Source organism: Conger conger, chromosome 6 (genome assembly GCF_963514075.1).
Source record: "Conger conger chromosome 6, fConCon1.1, whole genome shotgun sequence".
NCBI classification, from domain to species: Eukaryota; Metazoa; Chordata; class Actinopteri; order Anguilliformes; family Congridae; genus Conger; species Conger conger.
The window spans coordinates 29,442,093-29,462,584 of record NC_083765.1 but is presented as its reverse complement, the minus strand read 5'-3'; the positions used below and the strand labels follow the sequence as shown (position 1 = coordinate 29,462,584).

The 20,492-nt window shown below is 41.9% G+C and overlaps 1 protein-coding gene across 2 annotated transcripts in view; it reads left to right on the top strand.

Annotated features, from left to right (window-relative positions):
* ctnna2 (catenin (cadherin-associated protein), alpha 2) overlaps positions 1-20,492 on the top strand; it is a 390,077-nt gene that overhangs the window by 339,537 nt on the left and 30,048 nt on the right. The window contains exons 10-13 of one of the 2 annotated variants that reach the window (XM_061245032.1): positions 9,064-9,156; positions 12,130-12,286; positions 15,219-15,419; positions 16,439-16,510. In XM_061245032.1, coding sequence (XP_061101016.1) covers positions 9,064-9,156; positions 12,130-12,286; positions 15,219-15,419; positions 16,439-16,461 — 474 coding nt within the window. In that variant the 3' untranslated portion in view covers positions 16,462-16,510. Of the gene's footprint in view, positions 1-9,063; positions 9,157-12,129; positions 12,287-15,218; positions 15,420-16,438; positions 16,511-20,492 lie in introns of those variants that run through there. The other variant, XM_061245031.1, reaches the window with a different exon arrangement.

The following is a 20,492-nucleotide window of genomic DNA, read 5'->3' as shown; positions in this document are numbered from 1 at the left end:
GTGCCACCATGAGCAGACCTGCTTTCAGAGGATGCATTCTGAACATGTTTGAAGTGAATGGGTTTGTGGAGAAACAGACGGATCAGGTCACTGAGTGTAGAAGTGAGAGTTGGGAGGAAAGGAGAGGGAGTTAGGGAAGGAAAGCAGGGAGTCAGACATCACCAAGCTTTACCGTAGCTTTGCCATCGGGCACAATTAGGTAAGCAAAAGCACAAAATGGCTGTTTGTTTCTGCTCAAGTATGTCTTGTACGTGGGTGTTTTTTTTGCGTGTTGGTCTGGGTATGTTTGTGTGTTCATCTCTCTAATGTGCGTGGGTGCTAGCGCGCATTGGTGTTAATGCGCATACGCGAGTATCTCTGTGAGCGTGTGTGAGTGGTTGCGTGCGTGGATGCAGGTACGCATAAATGTGAGAGAGCGTATCTCTGCGTAAGCATACGCTGTGTGATGTATTTCTGTGTGTACGTGAGGGCACCTGCTGCAGTATTTGGTACAGGGCTGGTTCTCTGGTGGTAGACCAGATATTGTACGTGAGAGCAGACAAATATCTGTTATTCCACTTCTCCTCAGAACCATGTTTTAACTTGAAGTGCTCTATTACACTGAATGTATTAATACATATTTGAGCCATACACTGGGGAACCCTTCTGCTGAATTGCAAATGTCGGCCTGGATGCGGCGCAGATAACAAAAACAAGTTATAAAACCTTTCAGCTTGGGCGACAGACTGTATAAATCAAGAGCTGTTGTCAAGGAGACAAGGGAAAAAGCGGCTCCGTTCTCTGTTCTGGATCTCTTCTCTGTGTCCAGTAAGCCCCCCGACCCCCCCCCCCCCTCCCCAAACACCCCCTCTCCCAGCCCCCCAGCTCGCAGCAGGGCAGTGGAACCACTCTTCAGCAGGTGGTTCAATCCCAGGATAGATAAGTGTTGCACAAAACAACATTACTCTCACAGTCACTATGCATTTCGCCATTATGTGCCTTTGAATTGTGGTGGAGGTAGTTAAGCTCCTTGTTCACATTATGTCAGGAGCACATTCCTGTGTACTGGAGGCTGGAGCATGGGAAATGGCTGTGTCCCGCTCAGTTTAATTGCTTGTGTTTATCGCCGCCGTTCCAGGAGGCCTCATTGTCGGCTTCCTGTCGATGAGGTCTGTCTGTGACACGAGGCGCAACCTTGTTAACTGTCGCCTCCTGTCTTCAAAGGTCGCAGTACAATTATCTCAGCTGTCTGCGAAGCTGGCCGTTTTGTCCTCCTTTCTGGGTCTCCGACAGAATGGACTATTTCCTTCAGTTGTGAAAATGTTTTTATGAATTTACAGAAAGGACACTTCACCCGAGCTGGACATTTGACAAAAACGGAATGTCAATGCGAATATGAATTAATCATGTGTAATATACAGTATATAGTTAAGTAAAATAGGAAACAACAACAATAGTGTTGATTGTTGATTTTACAGGTAGTTGTTAGGCAATACAAGTACTGTAGTACTTTAAGTTACTGTAATAATGGTCTACTGAAACGTATACTCAGCACAGCACACTAAGTGCCTGTTAGTACAGCACATGTCTTCTGCTGTTTTTGGTACTATACTTATGTTAAAACAATTCTTATGCACATTTATATTTTAGTACTTATTTCAGATAAATGTTCAACCTGCAGGATAATCTTTCCATTGCTATTGTTGCTCTTGTGTTGTACATACATTTAAGCTTAAGTTTTATGATGTAATTTTACCTGCAAAGTGCTTTAGTAATTGAAATAGTTGACTTGTATAGGGGACAAATATCCCTTGGAAGAAAAAAGACTAAAGGATTTAATTGTTCCAACAGGCAGATCAGACTACTTTACTTTAACACATTCTTTTAAAATAGAAAAAATAGAAAAAAGGCTAAATAAAGAGGGCAGTGGAAAATGCTGTAGTCATCCCACGATGCAAACATCTTAAACAGAGCAATTGAGGAACTTGTTGCAGAACTGCACGGTGGGAGCTCTTGGCTAGCAGCGATTTCAGGGGAGGCCATTAGGGTGAACCACTTCTGGATAAGAGGCTGATTGGGATTGTCGGGACTAATTATGTGTAATAGGCTCTTGCTTTTACGTGCGATAAAGCTCTTGTAGACTGAGCCGAATGCTGCTTCATGGGCTTCTCAGGTACTCTCTAGAAGGTTAACAAGGGGATACCGTCAGGAGAAATAGAACTTTACAGATTAACTTTTGAATATCAGTGTGCTCATCTGCATCTTCGCAAGAAACCCTCAGTACTGCAGTTTCATACTCAGTGGGCTTAAAGACATACGTCCCGTTTGCTGTTTATCATTGATTTACACGACCTGTGCTCACGCTTCACTCCTGGCTTTATTTACCAATCAAAGGATTGGAGGGGACTCAATTATTCCAGTCTACAGGCTTTGGGTTTTCAGCGTCCAGCAGAAGCGGCTGGGGACACGATTGGGATTCAAGAGGTGTCCGAACCTCCCTAAGAATCCCAAAGTAAGCTCCCACACTTACTCGATTACTATTACCGAGACGGCGTCCGCCTGGACCGGGATGGAGCTCTGAACTCGCAGGTTCATTAAATCCTGGGGGCTGGGGGGCTCCGAGGTTTCACGAGAGGGTACGGGCTCATTTCCATGCTAATTTTCCAAGCTCATCTCGACTTCAGTCCATTAGGGTCGCCGGGCAACAGAAGTTTCCTTTTGTTTCCGAGGGAGCCAGCGGAGCCGGGCCACGGACAGCTCGTCCAGGCCCACGGAATTCTCCAAAGTCGAAGAGTACATATAATTTAGTCTGGTGCTGGCCTCTGGCGCACGCCCCTGAAGAGCGAGCTCGCCACAAGCTTTCAGAGTGATCCAGAGCAGCGGGAGCGCTGGGGAAGTGGCGATTAACCCGGAGGAAACACGGGCTGCCATTCTCCAGCGGGGAAGATAAAGGCCTTTAGTCTTTAGTCTGCTAACTGTTTTTATGATGATTTCAAATGGGTTGCAGGTTCGCTAAGTCAGCCTCCCCCAACTCCACCATCCTCCGCTAGCTCCTTGATGTTCCCATTCGAGAAATTGGTGCGCTTTTAACTGCTATCAGGAGGGATTCTTTTCCTCTCTCACTTCAAAGACACGGCGACTCGCTTCCCCCTGTTTCCCTGGCAATCACAAGGAGAATGATTTGGGAAATGGAGCTCCAGCCGGATTTTCTGACCTGCAGACCCGGGAATGTTGAACGGAGCCTAGATTTCCCGCAGGGCACTGGAGGAAAAAAGGGGTGGCATGTGACTCATCCTGCATTTTTCTGGAAAGAATTGCCCTCTGGGCTCTAAGCTTCACACGAGCCTACAGGCAAGTGACCCAGTTTGGTTTCTCTCCTGCCAGGCCTCGAATCAAGGCCTTGTCTAGTGCTGAGAGTTGCAGCTGAAGGAGACACCGAGGACAGGTGCTTGCTAAGAATAGCATGGCAACAACAAGCAGCCTGAACTAGTGACAACGTGTGAGAAGACAGGCCATTTTTAAAGTGCCATTAACCCCCTATGGACGGATGCCACCTGCACGTTACATCTCCCTTAACAGACGGATACGATCTGCACGTTACATCTCCCTTAACAGACAAATGCAACCTGCACGTTACATCTCCCTTAACAGACAAATGCGACCTGCATGTTACATCTCCCTTAACAGACGGATACGACCTGCACGTTACATCTCCCTTAACAGACAAATGCGACCTGCACGTTACATCTCCCTTAACAGACAAATGCGACCTGCACGTTACATCTCCCTTGACAGACGGATGCCACCTGCACATTACATCTCCCTTAACATACAGATGCGACCTGCATGTTACATCTCCCTTAACAGAGATATGCGACCTGCACGTTACATCTCCCTTGACAGACAGATGCGAGCCTGCGTTTGATTTGATCATATGACTGTGAGACGGGTGCGTGGGGGGTTGGACCCAAAATGCACGACTCAGACAAAAGGAATGTAATGAAGTCCCATCAGGGCTTTATTCAGGGAATGTCCAGTGAGCATAGTCAAAAAACAAGCAAAGTTCATACACGTGAAATCCAACCAAAACCAAAGTACAGTACTGAGGGAGAAGGAAGTCTCGTAATCGGTACACTATGCAAAAAGTCCAGTAACCAGGAAAGCTGTCAGCGGGGCAGTAGTGCAGACGGATGGTAGGCAGGCTCGGGGTCGATGATGGCGCAAGAGTCAAGACCGAAGTCCGCTCCGCGGGGCAAAAGCACAAAGACAGCAGGCAAAGTTTGTGGTACAGGCAGGCAATGGTCAACAAAACAGAAGTCAATAATCTTTGGTCAATAAACAGGCTTGGATCGTAACGGGTAGCCAAAAACGCACAAAAGTGCACTGACGAACAGGGGGCAACAATTTCGCAAAGACATGACATGGAACTGAGCTTATATGCAGGTGTAGACAGGTGCAGACAATTAGCTTGAGAGCAGCATGTGAATGGAAATCAGGTGTGGAGGATTGACAAGGTAACAAGATAAATAGTAATCTTTAGTAATAAACCTATCCTGCCCTAGCATTAGTAAATTGTTAAATGACATGCACAAGAAACGTAAGGTAACATGAACCCATGGTTAGAATGTTAGTATTACCCAAGCCTGATCTAAAGTTAGTAGATTAGTAAGAAGACAAGGGAAATTGAAACAATTAGGGAAGCGTGAGTGACAGAAAGGAGAGAGAGAAAAAGCATGAATGCAATTAAGTCGTAACAACTAAACATGAAATGGAACATGACATGACAATGAAACGTAACAATAAATAAAACATAAAAACGTGGTTAGACTAGACTAGCATAATACGTGACATGACAATAAAGTAACTAAGACAATGACTAAACATGAAACATGACGTGACAAGCATGAAACGTGACAGACTGTTTTTCAAAACACATGACCGTTGAAATGCATTGTGATTCCTAGGACTTTCTATGGGTTTTCTATAGGGCGCCTTTGTCAATTATGGGTAAATGAAAACTCTCTGGTCCAGCTTTGAAACTAAATGCTTGATGTAGCTGCAAATTTCTTAGTAGAAATGAGATTTCTTAGTTGCCTCTAGCTGGAAAACTAGGGTGAAGAGGCAAACGAAAGGGGGCATTAACTGGCGAGACGTGGAGCTCCCGTCAATACCACTGCCGCTGTCTCCTATGTCATATTCAAAGTGCTGTGGAGGCACCACTGCACCAAGGTAAGCGCCTTTTTCATGGCCTAAGCTTGAGACTTACAACTTCCCCTCGTCAGGCAGAATGCGGGAGGTGACTATGTGACATCTCATTTCCGGGTGCAACTCGGGTAGCGTCCTCTTGCTGGCTTGTCTTGGCTTCTGTGGAAAAGTCTGGAAGTTAATTGAAATAAAGCCAGTCTGCTATCCCCCTAGCCAGGAGCTGAGCCCTCAGAAGGGACACTAATCTAGTCAGCGCTGTTTATTTAAACAAGCCGGACCACCCCTCCAGTCATTCAGAGATTTGGAGGGAGGAGAAGAGAGGGAGCAGAAGAGGCACAGGCTCTTTTGGAAGGGGTGGGGGATACTTAGCTTGTTTTTCTAATCGCAGAGCCCCAGTAGAGCTCCCTTCCACTCAAATGTTGATTTATTCACAGACAAAACTGAGGATATAAGAGCTCCCGTGTCATGCTTATCTGAAACGTTGTTTTATCCTCCCTGCTTCAGCCTGTAAATGGTTTTAAATGCTAAAAACGTGAATTCTGGGAGGGGGGGGGGTGTCGCTTCTTGCTGAACCACTTGCTGTGGCACTTGACATCTTTGACAGGAAGTCCATTAATTGCTCCCTAAGAGGGTGCGTCTGATGTATATACTACTAGACAACCACCCCTGCTGCTAATAGCCCTAAAAATATATATAAATAAATACAAAACTGTGTTGGACTATAGCTGGGTTCCCATAGCTTGCATGTTCATACTGTGTTCTGAAAATCAGGGCAGGGTTGTAGAGGGAATAATGCGTGTGGAAGACTTCCTTAGCAGCATTTTACTAAACAGCAACTAATATATGGAAAACTTTGCTGTAAGGACTCACATTGCCATGCAGCATGGTGATGCATAAATGCAGGCTTTTGATGGCTGGTGCTTGAAGCTTTAATATCATGCAATACTTTGTACAGCAGCTTAGGCTCCCTGAAAACCATTTGCATGGGAAGCGTTTTGAAGACTCCATCAAATCTGTATTGCATCGGTTTATCAAAGTACTCAATTCTAAGTGGAATGAAAGAATGAAATCGATATTCCTTTCTAGTGAAAGCTCAAAGGAGGAGAGATAGTGCAGCCCAGAAAGTCACCATCTTCAAACTGAACATCCAGAATAATGTCTGACCATTCAGATACTTGTAAGCAGGGAGAGGAGGCTGATTTTTTAATAAGATCCACAAAGGAGGAGAACTTCTTTAGATAATTGCAATTAGTATTTTTGGCTGGGTATTGTGTCTTGGACGTGGCCCAGTTTTGAGTATTCAGAACTGGAGTGCGAGCAAGTGTGGCCAGGATCCAGGCTCTAGGATTCAGCCTCTGCTCACTTGTTTGTACCTCCAGGAGTGTGTGTCTGTGTGTGTGTGTGTGTGTGTGTATGTATGTGTGCATGTGCATGTATGCATGTGTACATGCTTGCATTAGAGTGTGCGTGCACGCAGGCTTCTGTGTCTGTGTGCATTAGGGGGTTAGTGGACGATTTCACCAAAGCAGATATCATTTACCTGCAAAGTGGGGTACCTGTTCACTGCCTGTTCACTCACTCAGTCGACACAGATGGGTTCCCCTTCCCCCCAATCACCGCACAGCTCCGCTAAACACCGAAACAAGGAGAGCGATCCATCAAGACATTCACAGCTGTCATCAATAAAAAGGAGAGAGGACCGTGCACAAGAATTGTGTAACAAAGATTTAATTTGCCTTAACTCAGAGAGTGACACGTGTGGGACTGGGGAAGCGTGGATTTGGCCCAGCGCACATTACGTCTGCCACCTGGCATCTGTCTCTTTCCTCTCTTCCCTCTCTTCACTCTCGTTCCTCTCTTTCTCTGTTCGGGAGCACCGCAAGCACATTAGCTACAGCACGCTTGACAAATAATTTTTAGTGAGAAATTTGTCTATGACATAGGCTTCTCTCCTTTCTCAATGCATAACATTTTCTGGAAATTCTTATCATGGGTGCCTGACTTGTAGGTGAGGCTTTTTGTTGTTGTTCCTTTTTCTGTTTCAGATGTGGTTTGTTTTCCGGCATTCCGTGAAAGAAGTGGACTAAAATAAACATCTGCAGCTGTCTGGCATTGTGTCTTTTTCGCACTCAAGAGAAAAAAATTTCTATACAGGACATGCATTGTAGGAGTAACCCTCGAATTTGAGCAGACATAAATTAAACAAGAAGGCGTTTCGTTTAAGAAGCCATCTGGTGGCTTAATTATACAATGAGGCAGTTTTTGCATCAATAAACCCAGCTAATGATTTAGGTACACTCAGGCAATCCAGTAATGAACCCCAAGCACTCTGGATATTTAAAACTAATGAGACCGACTACTCAAAACACAGAATCCTGTAGCCAATCGCTGATTGAAGAAGCAAACCTTTGCTCTGTATCGCCATGCGTGGCGAGCAGACGGAAGGCATCCCTCCAATTAAAAGGTCTGTTGCCGTGCGCCTTTTCGACATATCTGGAATACCTGCATTTTAAAATGGAGTCATCTGATTGCATCTAGCAGAGTGTGCACCAACACTTGTCATCTTGGCAATTCCTTTTATTGTACACAAGTAGAAAATGAGAGAAACCTGCTATTTCTCTCCTTTTAACGTGTCCTTGAGATTGTCCTGTTGAAATTTAAATTATACTCTGTGTGACTTCAATTATTCAAATATCGGGCATATTTAAAATGAAAGTGAAGATGAAGCAGAGGAACCGAGTGCTCATCGGGACTTTTTAAACACAGCCGCTCTGCGAAATAACAAATACCAATCTAACACTTGAACGAGTATAACGCTCTGTACATATTTTTCCCCGGCATTGCTTTTCAAGTCAAGCATTAAATCCTCCACGGTGACAGTTGCAGACATGCACAAGAGCAGAAGCAGAAAGGCTTCACCAGGAGTCTACACGCACAGGGGCCTTGCAGCCTGGCCGGCCCAGGGCAGGTCACGGGCTGCACTGGGGAGGTAACATCGGGCCTCTGGGGAGGTAACATGGAGTGAAGGGAAAGGGGATTTGGTTGGCCGTGCCAAGCTATCAGTCATCCTCTTAATGAAATCCTACAAATGCTTTGATACCCATGACATTTATTTGACATATATTGTGTATCATTTATACACTCTGCACATACACTATAAGAATGTGGGCAGTCCAACTACAAAGATTCTCCCACTTTTGCTCGGTCAAGAAGGGAGTTTAAGGGAGGAACGTTTTAGAAGTATATATTGCGTGCGTACCACTATTGCGTATAGTTAAGCTAATTGTATATGGTTTGTTTGTTGTATATAGTTTAATACTTGGAATTGTTTTCCAATTTGGGTCTGCTTATAATTTTATAAATATTTAATGTTTTCTGTGATGTGTGATATTGTTGTTGTTTTTTTGTTTTTTTCTTGGAGTAAGAACAATATGAATAAAATATGAATAAAAAGCCTTTGGAACACATTATGTGTTGGTTGTGTGTTATAAAATACAAGAATGTCACTTTTTGTAAAAGATTTTTTCATTGTAGTTCACACACAATACAACGAAACTGTTTCATGGTTTGTGCATGTAGCTGACACTGATGAACCATGGTTTCATGGTGAAGGTAAAGACAAAAGTTATTAGTTAAACTAGGAAGAGGAAATGTAATTATCAATTGATAATAATTTATTTTGCTGACTTTTATATGAATGTATTTATTTGTCCTATACTAATGGCATCTGACTGTTAATGATAATGAAGAGGCAAGGAACATGAAGCCTTTCTTCATTCAGCGCTGCTGAATTGGTCATGTTGCTGCACCCCAGTGCTGTGGATCTGAGAGGTGATAGAAAATGGCCGACATGTTGTGATCATTGCTCTTCTTCCCCAGGTGGCGAACCTGGCCTGCTCCATCTCCAACAATGAGGAGGGTGTGAAGCTGGTCCGGATGGCTGCCACACAGATTGACAGCCTCTGCCCACAGGTAAGAGCCTGACGCACAGGTCTGTGGTGACGGGTGATCTCATCAAGGCTCGGGGGGGTAGAATCCTCTAATCAATGCGGCATCGACCCACCTGCTGTCGATGATGCTGAAAGTAAGTGATGCAAAAGAAGCAGCACCTCCGAATCACAGCCAAATGCTTATGTGACACGGCCTGAGGTATGGAGCACTGTGTCCAATGGCCTTGTCCTTTACATGAAAGGGAAACAAAGCACAGTATTTTTGGGTGAGTGGGAGCGCAACATAACATAGAGTAATAACGTAACATAAGGGAATGTCAAGAACAGGTCATTCAGCCCGGCAATATTCACCTTTTCTTACCCCTAAGTGTACTTACCCTAAGTGTATATTTCTAAGAAGGTTGGGGGGGGGTTGGGGTTGTCATAGGTGGGTGAGCGTGCAGGTGGCCTGTGACTTTCAAATTAAAGGGGCAGGCTTCAACAAGGCTGCACTGCATTCCCTCTGGAATCTTTTGATGAACTGATGTCCAACAAGTCAAGGATTGCACTTATACAAAATAAATAATTGCCAGTGATTGCTAGTTCGGCAACTCCCTGCAATAACATGTCATTTTTGAAGGGTTTTATCATGTCATTTTGTTATTGTGGGTGTCCTGTGTACCTTAAATTGATAATTGTTATTGGTGATTAAAAGTCAAAAAGTCATTGTGAAACCTACATTGAAATAGCTTTGTTATTTTATGTTGTCTTCACAATGTACAAGCTAAGGAAGGGGGTGGGCGTGAGGTGGGGTGCAAAAAGCTTTTATGTGATATCACTTTTTCTGTTAGTATTTCTTTTAAAAAAAAGAAGAAGTGCCACATTTATCCTTTTAGGCTTGAACAGGGTCAGAAAATGCTCATGGTTTGAACTTGCTTTGTGGTCTTTTCTTGAGGACCATGTACTGAGACTCTTAGAGATGTCTTTCAGCCAGTGCTGATTGACATCTGGAACCACGGATTATTTAAGCTCCCATCCAGTCACAGGTTTCAGAAAAGATAGTTGAGACTTCAAAGGGAGTTCAAAATCTTTAGAAAATCTCCTACTTGCTCTGCTGCCCTTTGTCATTTGGGGAAAATCCCAGTAAACATCACCCGTGTAGGTAAGAGAATGGCCTCAGTGCCCAGCTTTCGATTTGTAATGCTTGGATAAAAGTCCAATCTGTCTTTCTTAATTCCTTAAATCCATGGACAAACGCACATGTATCTGCAATATTTATCTGTTTGAACTGTACATTACTTAGCGGTCAAGCCAATTACACAAAGTGCTGTTGCGACACTGGCATTAATGATAAATCTGATTGAAGCAAATCTACGATCTAAGACTTGTGCAGACTGTAGGGCGGGCAGTCCACTCTTAAAGGGAGTCCCCCCTTGTTTCCAGAGACTGGATTGATGGTTGTGGTGCTTCTGTCCTGTGATCCCATCTCTCTCTGTAATCGTCTCTTCCTTCTCCCTGTCTGAATAAAATGGGAAAATTATACAAAAGGAAGGTAGATTGCCTTTTAAAAAATAAAAACCCTGGTGAAATAACCTGGGCCCTGTTCGTTGCTGATAAATATTCCGCCTCAGGTTTGAGAAAATACAAACTGACTGTCCCTTTTTGGCCAAAGTGGAAATAGAGAGAGCCATAATGGTGGTGGTGATGTTGCTGCCGACCATCAGTATCTGAATAGAATGCCAGGGTCCTCTTTTTACTGTCACAGGCCATTGTATCCCAGAGGAAGCATTACATTACACAGTTTGCATTAGTACACATAAATACAATGTAATGTACAGTTTCCACATTTGAAGCTCCTCCAGCAGGGGTGATAAATTCATTGTCTGGGCTGGCCATGAGAATGCCTGACAAAGAACAGCTCTATACCCCTGTCCCCTTCGCCTGAACTGGCCTCAGCCTCAGCCCATTCCCCTGATGATGTCACCCGTGCAAACATTTAGCTGGACAAAGTGAAGCGTGGCCAGGCTCGGTATTACCTCAGAGCCCAAACAAAAGCAAAGCCCCCAACACCATTATCATACACCTCCACAAAGACCCGTCCCCACACCTCTCACCTGCTTCAGATTGTGCTGGCAGTGCCATGCCTTTGTGCAGTCCCCAAATAGAACAACCTTCATGCCTTTGGCCATGCAGAATTAAGACAATGATGCGTGTCAGTCTTGTTACCATTTCAGCAGCAAAATAATTGCACCCAATCACAAAAGAGCTTTCCTTTCACATGAGTAGAAGTGAAAGAAAGCATATGCAATAAAATACATGAGTGCGGGTGATGCTTTTAGAATTGCTATTGCAGAACCTCAAAGCTTTGGAGTATTTTAGTATACATTTTTTTTAATGATTTGCAGTTTGACTTTCATTTCTTTTCATGTACGCTCTACTTTTCCCATAGTTGCTTGACAACCTTTGATCCCTTTCTCCCTCAGAAATGACTGATAACTGTAAAATAAGTCTGATGTTATACTATATACCTACATCAACAATGATTACTTTTGAGATGGGCAACTAAAGCGTGACCAAATCATACTGTGTTTATTAGAATTAGTCTGTGCATAACCACAGAGAATGATTCAATATTCTGAGAATGCTGTCTGCACTGCAAGCCTGTCTTAACAAGTGTTTAGTCTTGTAATGAGACTTAAAATCTTTTTTTTCTCTCACGTGCAAAATATTAGCTTGTATTAAGTTACTGTTCACTGGACAAGTGAAATTGCCTTACCCCCATTGTGCCTTGAAATGAATAAAACTGTCTCACCTGAGAGTCTTTTTGAGCAAAAAAGTCATATAAGTAAGATTTTAAATATGAGACTAAAATAGTTTTTTGGTAGTGTGAATGCAGATTGTCATTCACGTGGCTTCCAAATCTTGCAGTAAACCTATTCCAGAAAGTGACGGTTATCTGCTGGTGTTGAGGCGACATGCTGTCCATTTTCACTCATGTCTCCTGCTGTTTTTTTAGGTCATCAATGCCGCTCTCACCCTCGCGGCCCGCCCACAGAGCAAGGTGGCCCAAGACAACATGGACGTGTTCAAGGACCAGTGGGAGAAACAGGTCCGCATCCTCACCGAGGCTGTGGATGACATCACCTCTGTCGATGATTTCCTGTCTGTCTCAGGTACATGGAGGCAACGCTGAAAATGAGGGAAATGCGCTGAAACCGTCGGAATTAGCTACATAGCTATTCGCTATTCATGAATTATGTATTGTATGAATACAAACTCAATTTGAATGAAACATACCTGTATTGCTAACTTTTTGCGAATGGCTAACTATTGGTCTTCAAAACCAGTGCACTTTATTTCTAAAAATATGCAAACAAAACTCATAGAGGAAGCTGCAATCATCTGCACTCCCTTTCTAAAGGAAACAGCAAGATTGATAGAAGCTTTCCTTATAGTGTGCAAGGTAGTTGTAGTTGAAATGCTTGTTGCAGATGAGCAATGAAGAAGGATTTTTTACAGTGACACCGCAATGGAAATGTCATTCTGCTTCCACTTCAATGCGCTTTAGACCCATACAAAGCCTGCTATTATGTCCTAATTCAGTGGCATTTATGACTGGCCAATTGAATGAAATCAATGGGAAAGGAAATCCTATTTTGAACTCTATTTTTACAGTGCTCTAGTTTTTTTTTTTTTTTAATGGAAAAAAACAAAAAAAACATAAAGCACATGAAAACCCGTGGTTTCATATAATTTTCTCCTGTAGATACAAAAGGCTAAAGGGTTTAAAAAAATAAATAAATAAACAGTTCCTGCAATTCTTGCTTTATTCCTTGAGATAGTGTCTTATGGTATGTGTTATATTATATACTTTCTTATCATTTTTTATTGGGGGGAAGGTTGGGCAGCAGGTATGTGGAGAGCATAATTGCACATTCACTTTCACAATACTTTAGCTTTTGTGATATTCTCCATTGAATTCTATTGGCCTCAAGGTTTGTATTTTTGTGGTTGGTGCATCATGGGAAAATGGATAACCAGGTAAATTGCGTGAAGCCTTTGATCCTAAGCAGTCATCCTTATTTCAGAACAGGACTGAAAACTGTTTCTGTACACTCTTTTGTTTTAATTCCTAAAACGAGATTACACTTTTTGTGATGCATTCCGTTGCTCCTTTAAAATAATTAAAGGCAAAATAAAGAAAAGGTTAACGACTGATGAAACTCAATGGGTAGGATTTTGTTGGCCCTAAACAGGAATGTAATTAAATACAAATAAAATGTGTTCCAAAAAATAAATAAAATGTAAACTTGAATTGAGTGGCCCAGAAATGTTGTGGCACTAAACGCCTGCATAGAATGTTTATGCCTGCAGTTATCTCTGGGGTTAAATGTAAACATTAATTTGGGCAGTACCATTGACTATGAAATCTACAGGATATCAATCATACTGGCTGAAACTATTCATATTCCTGCATAGTTTATGTAGCTCATAGAATCTCTACTTTGCGCAGATATACACAGTTGGCATACTACCTACTGGCTACAACCGTACACGACAAGGTTTGTGGATGTTTGTGAAATGCCACATTAAAAGCCTGAAGCCTTTGTTTACCAAAGCAGCTTAGCAATGAGTTTTGTAATCGCTGATGCCTTTGTTCCAAAGTCTCCCTTTGTGAAGAGGCATTGACTGTTCCCAGTATTCAAAGGTGTGCTTATTTGGTGATTGGTTTGTTTGAAAAGGTATTCACATAAATGGGGATACAAGAATGCAAATCAATGATCATTTAACCCAACCCCAAGATTCCTAGAGCAATCAACTACCAACGGCCCTTGACCTTTTAATGTGTAACATAAATTTAAGAACCGAATAAAAGATCCTTAAATGATCATCCTATGGATTTTGAGATACTGTTTTCCAAATGCTGATCAGCTTCCCAAAAGTCCTTAAATGGCTGATTCATAAATCTTTGTGTGTGCAACTAAACCCTTTCCCTGGGTTTCTGGTATACTTACAACCTTGAATGTACAAACATTAAGTCTTAATGCTGATATCTAGATGGGCATTACAAATAGCAAGACAGTATTTTGATATCCACAATTAGGAAAATGCAAAGAAATAAACTAAAGAATATGTTTTGTTCTTTTCTGTCTGTCCAATCAAAAGTCCCACATTCAGTACTTTTCCATTTTTATTCAGGTGAATTAATGTTATGAAATCTTCAATTTTCCAAGTGGCTTGAACCACTGTGTTCCATTTGAAGTTCATAATATGCATTGAACATAAGTGAACCCAACATTTTGTTTTGTTCTGGTGAAGGACACAGCCATTTAAGTTTTGCTTTGTGAAATATTATGCTTTGTATTTCCATAATTTTATTATAACATCAAAAGCAATACTTCTAGTTCAAGTTCACCTAGACCTGCATTCTGTATTTAAAGGCACTGTGTCAAAGTTAAAATTAGTGTTCAAATCTTTTGCACAAAATGTTTCTCAGCATTACAACATCAAAATCTGTGACATTTATTAGACAGGTAATTAAGGCATACTGTATTTACTGCTAGTGCAGTCTGTGCTCAGTGACATACAGAAAATGTTTTTTAAAATTTGTTGCAAATTCACGTGTAGTAATTTATTAGGACATATGGTTAATATGGCTTGAACCCAGTTACGCTGTGTCAGGCTTTTGCATCAAATATAAAACATCAGAGATAAAAGCCTCAGAGACTGTATGTGATTCTGACTTAAACTCCTTATAATACTGTATATAGAAATGGTTAAGGGCCACATCAGAGCATTATTACAAATGAATGCATTGTTTGAATGTGTCTGTGGGTGTGAGGGAGTGGGAGGGATGGGGGGGTTATCCGCAACAGAAGTATCATTCCTGGAAAAAGTACGTCTTTTTTTGGTGTTACAGGACGGTGAGCAGACACAGATGGCGACAACAGAAATTTCGTTTATATTCTATCCAGACTCCTATCTCCTATTATTTTAATGAAATTTGCCTGGTGTAATCTGTGCCACCACAAAAAATCTCAAGGTTTATCAGGCTTAAGGACTGTTTTTGGACACTTCACAATCTCCCGTTTCTATACCTTACAGAGAACCACATCCTGGAGGATGTGAATAAGTGCGTGATTGCGCTACAGGAGGGAGACGTGGACACCCTGGACCGGACCGCCGGGGCCATCCGTGGCCGTGCAGCCAGGGTGGTGCACATCATCAATGCCGAGATGGAGAACTACGAGCCAGGGGTGTACACTGAGAGAGTCCTGGAGTCCATCAAGCTACTGTCTGAGACAGGTAAGTCTGCCCAACGTCCTACTAAGGGCCCGAGGCCATAGATATACATTTTGTGTACTGAAGTAAAGCCCAAGTCTAGTCTCAACACTGAATTCAGTCAATTTTTTTACAAACTGACATTATATTTTGCCTTTTGCATTTTTCCCCGTCGCAAAACGCTTTGTCAAGTCCGTTTTCCCTCACCATGCCAACCTTTATTTGTTGAAGAAAGAGCACTCGCATCCAATTGACAAATCCAATTTAAGTCAATTTAAAGGCAAATATCAACTGGATCTGGCCCCCTCAGGGGAATCGAAACAAACTGACAAGTAGTTGTGGCCCCTGTCCAGTGTGCTATGATTTATCTATCCCCTAGGTGTCCTTCCTGGATACAGCCTGCACTCTAACTGCCCTGGGAAGCCACCTGCTCTGTCCTCTGGCACTCATTTAATCCTGCTTAATCTTTTATCTGTTTTGCCCGCACATTTTCAGTTTTCTGCCAGCACTTTGGGATTTGACCAACAAGGCTCTGGGCCAAATCATGCCACGGCCCCACAGACATAAAACACACAGCTGGTCTTCGTACTTCCATTACACTTGAATTGTCATTTCAGGAAGACAGCATCGAGGAAGGGATGTCATGTCTCCAAAGCTATGTTTGTAGACGGTTTGTTTTTCGTGAAGTGTGATATGTCTCTCGGGAATGTCATAGGCATTTTTAGTGTGGCCTTGCAGTAGCCATACTTTTCTTGAAACAGATGCTCTTAGTACATCCATTATTCTTTGAGGAAGAGATGTCATGTTTCAAAAAGTATGTGTTTGCGGACTGTTTGTGTTTGGGAAGTGTGACACGTCATTTCGATGTAATGTGAATATTTAAGGACTTAACAAATCTTGATACTGTAATTGTCAGCTGAATAACAGAGTATCTGAACTGACTGGAACAACAGAGTGATTTATTTTTACCACTGAAATATGACTCCCAGAAAAGGAGATGTTTAATAACTTTGATTTATTTCTTTGCTTTACTGTTTTGCAAGGTGTACATTTTTGGTTGGCTTGATATGCTTGACATATGATTGAGAAAAGATTTCAAAGGCATCAGATAAGCAGATTATGTTCTTGGAAGTGGATTCACAGATCTAAGGTATGTGAATCTAAAAGCTGCATGACAAATACATTGGCAGTCAACAAATCATGCTGTTATTTATTTCTTTATTTATTCTAGGAATAAAAGTGTTAACTATGCAATGTGCAGAATTTGGAGGGAAAAAAAACATGGATGTATCCGTAAACTGTCAATTGGTCTTGTGTAATTGGCTTTAGGAATGATACATACTTGTAAGCACTTGTAAGCATAGACTTAGTGTAGATTGAGAAGTTAAAATGCATGGTATAGCGTTTTGGAATGGCAGAATCAGATAGAATCAAATAGAGACATGCTGATTGACCTCGGCCAGTTCTCCCGCCTGCGCGCTCCACCGCAGTGGTAAATATCTCCCCATTACACCTGATTTAACACCAGGAAATACTTTTTTTCATTATTTTCATTATTGCTGTGATAATTAAGAGTTGCAATTAGCTCCCCAAAGCCTCTTGTTGCGGGTGTCTCACAAACAACATCAGAGTAGTCACTTGTGTCATTAGGACCAGTCTCAACATGAAAATAACCATACTGCTATTAGAGAAGGTGTTGCAGGATCTGCATGACCTTTGTATAACCTTGGCATGACCTTTGATTTTTGATCATTCTTTAGATGAGACATGTACGTAAAATATCACAACACACAATATTATGTCTGTGATACATAATACCAGTATATTTGAAATGGTAACAATTTGCAGTGGAGTTCTGTCAATTAATTCTGATCAATGGGAGCCATCCTAGATACTTAGCATTTTTATGTTTTTCTTATTTTTTTATTTATTACTTTTTATTATTAATTACTGAATTTGGGATAGTACTTGTACTCTGAAGTGTGCTTCCGTCCACCTTTGTGGCAGTCCTCACTTCTTTTGGCCAATTTTAGTATCTTAATGTGCCCGGTAAATTATTGTCATGCAGTTTGTGGCCACATCCTCAGGTTTCTAGGTACGCGCCTTCAGAATGCCCTCACTGACCACATGAGGTCTGCAGATTTCACTTCGGTTTTTAATTCAAATTTAATTACCCCTTTTTACTGTCAGGCATTTTTACAATCGCCCATCTCTTTACCATTTTATTTTATTTTGTTTTTTATGCCGGTAATATTATTTGCCGTAATGACACAGCATAATCACTTTTTAATGCTGTACTTTTTCTGTGCATTTTAGTGTTTGCGTACTGTTAAAGTAAGCAGCACTTCTCTGCTCTGAATTATGAGCAGAAGGCCTCTGTCCTTGGGCACTGCTATAACTGGAAACATGCTGGTCGTGTACATACACACAGTGAGCACTTTATTAGGTGGACCTGTACACCAGCTTGTTAATGCAAATATTTCATCAGCCAATGATGTGGCATCAACTAAATGCATAAAAGCATGCAGAGTTGGTTCAGCTGTTTTACAGAACAAATGTAAGAATGGGGAAGAAATCTGATCTAAGTGTCTTTGACTGTGGAATGATTGTTAGTGCCAGACAGGGTGGTTTCAGTATCTCAGAAACTGCTGATCTCTGTTCACACACAGTTTGCTAGAGTTCTGTACAGTTTGTGGAGAATGGTGCAAAAAACCTCAGATAAGTTAATAACTGAAAACTGAGGCTGCAGTTGGCACAGGCTCACCAATACTGTGCAGTTGAAGACTGGAAAAACTTGGTCTGGTCTGACGAATCTTGATTTCTGCTGAGGCATACAGATGGTAGGGTCAGAATTTCATCTGACAAATCTGCAGAAATTGCATGATGCAATCATGTCAACATGGAACAGAATATCAAAGGAATGTTTTCAATATAAAAAAATTACATATATTACATATATATACATGCCAGAACGAATTGAGGCAAAGGGAGGCCCTACCCAATATTAGTATAGTATTCCTAATAAAGTGCTCAATGAGTGCATATTCTGCATATATACAGTATATTATACTGCTATATTCAGATCAATGCAATACATTGCAATATCTTAAAGCAGCATCAGCTTGTATATGTTCTTACATATTATTATTGACAACATATTTATTTCAATCTGTTTTCACATATATTCCAAATTGGGTAGCCATTTTGTGCTTCTATAGCTTGTAAGAAAAATACATGAAGAAAAAAGGTAATGTATCCGTGGAGATAGTATTGCCATTATTGCCTTTCTCTAACGTTAGAGGAAGTCTGCATGCCCGATTGACGGCCTTAATTGATATAGAACAGTCAAGGCTGCTGGCTGACGCTGATGTGATGCTGTTCACTCTGCATAGTATTTCTCTTTGATGAAAGGCTATTGGGTGTCTCTTGTTTGCTTTTAAGAGCCTCCATGCAGATCTGATAGCACCATAAACCACCGCAATCGATTCTAGAGAATGTTTACCATATATTCCCCACCCCGCCCCCCCTTTGTAGACTAAACCACTGAGCAGACAGACATTTACGTACGTCTTGGACATGCTCAGAGATAGAGGAACACGTCTCACTGGCAGGTAAATGGAGGAAAGAGAGCATCAACCGGACGCGCCTTTGATCTCCAAGGCATTGCACCAAATGGAAATTGTTTCAGCAGGAGCTTTTCATGCCTTCAGCAAACACATCCCTCCCAATACATCAAGTGATTCTCTGCACCAGTCCAACCAGTGCTGAAGATTCTGAGACGTTCCCACTTCTATTAAAACGCACACGGCTCAGACTCAACAGCGCCACCCCTGGTCATACAACCCTCCGGTCACCCGTTGCATGAAACGTGGCGGTTGTTGCTTGCATGTGACCTTTGACCTTTCTCATTTTCTAAATCTCTCTTCCCAGAATTGACCGCGGTCAGATTTATTACTCGGGTAATACAGGCAGCAAAGCACACCGTTCCATAAGGCTGACAGACAGTCCACCTACGGGCAGAGATTGAGGGTTGTCCTTGAGAGGAGAAATCAATACCCTAATAGGAAACCAGTGATGGCTTTTATTCCCCTCCTCTGCGTGTTTAAACTAATCTTCTCTAAAAAGACAAATATTACTCAATCAGAGAGTGTGGCAAGGGCGTGGTTTGTTGGAAGAAAGCAGGGCAATCCGAGGACCACGCCTAATGGTGAAGTAGGCACACACCTGGACTACGTTTCGAAATTAGTCCTGGCTGTTAAAATGTGTGCTCTTTTTCGCAGTAGTTGTCTGAGCCAAGGAAACCTGAGAGAGCTGTTGTTCAAGAAAGATGGGACTGAAAGCAACTGTTAAAAAGCGATAGAGCGAAAGCCACAGCTTGGTTTGATATTATTTTAGTTTATTATTTTTACCCGGGTCACGTGAGGGTGATGGGAAAAGGCTTTTTGTGAGTTGCTATCACTCTCTCTCCCTTCCCCAATCCTCATTCCGTAATAAAATGCTGGTGCAATACGGAATTTCCCTATCTCCCTGTGTCCAGCTCATCTATCTTCTCCAGGGTGTGTCATGGTATGTGACAGAGAGGTATTGCTCTGGGGTCGTAGATTTGACAAGACAAACAGTCGCGCCACTAATGTTATTTTGTCATTTGAAGTCTCACACCATCCGTCTGTCCACTGTACTTTTTTGGACAGACAAAATATGACCAAATTATCACATTCTCAGCAAACAGGCACATATTAAAAAGCGAAGCACTTCCAAGGCTGTCATATATGTGCCATGTATATATATATATATATATATATATATATATATATATATATATATATATATATATATATATATATGTGGTTTCAGACTTATACCAGATAACATTCAAAAAGTACCTTTTCCCCCTGAATAACTGCTTGTAATTTGCCAGTGTGCCCACTGGGACCTGGCTAAAAATAATGTGAATTAAATCTATCTGTTTCTACCACTCCAGAAGAAAGAGAAGAGATAATCTGGAGACACCTGATGATGCTTTTGAGACTTGAGTGCAGAATATAGATAATATAGATTCTGCTGGCACAACTGCAGGCAGTCATAATGTTGTTGAGT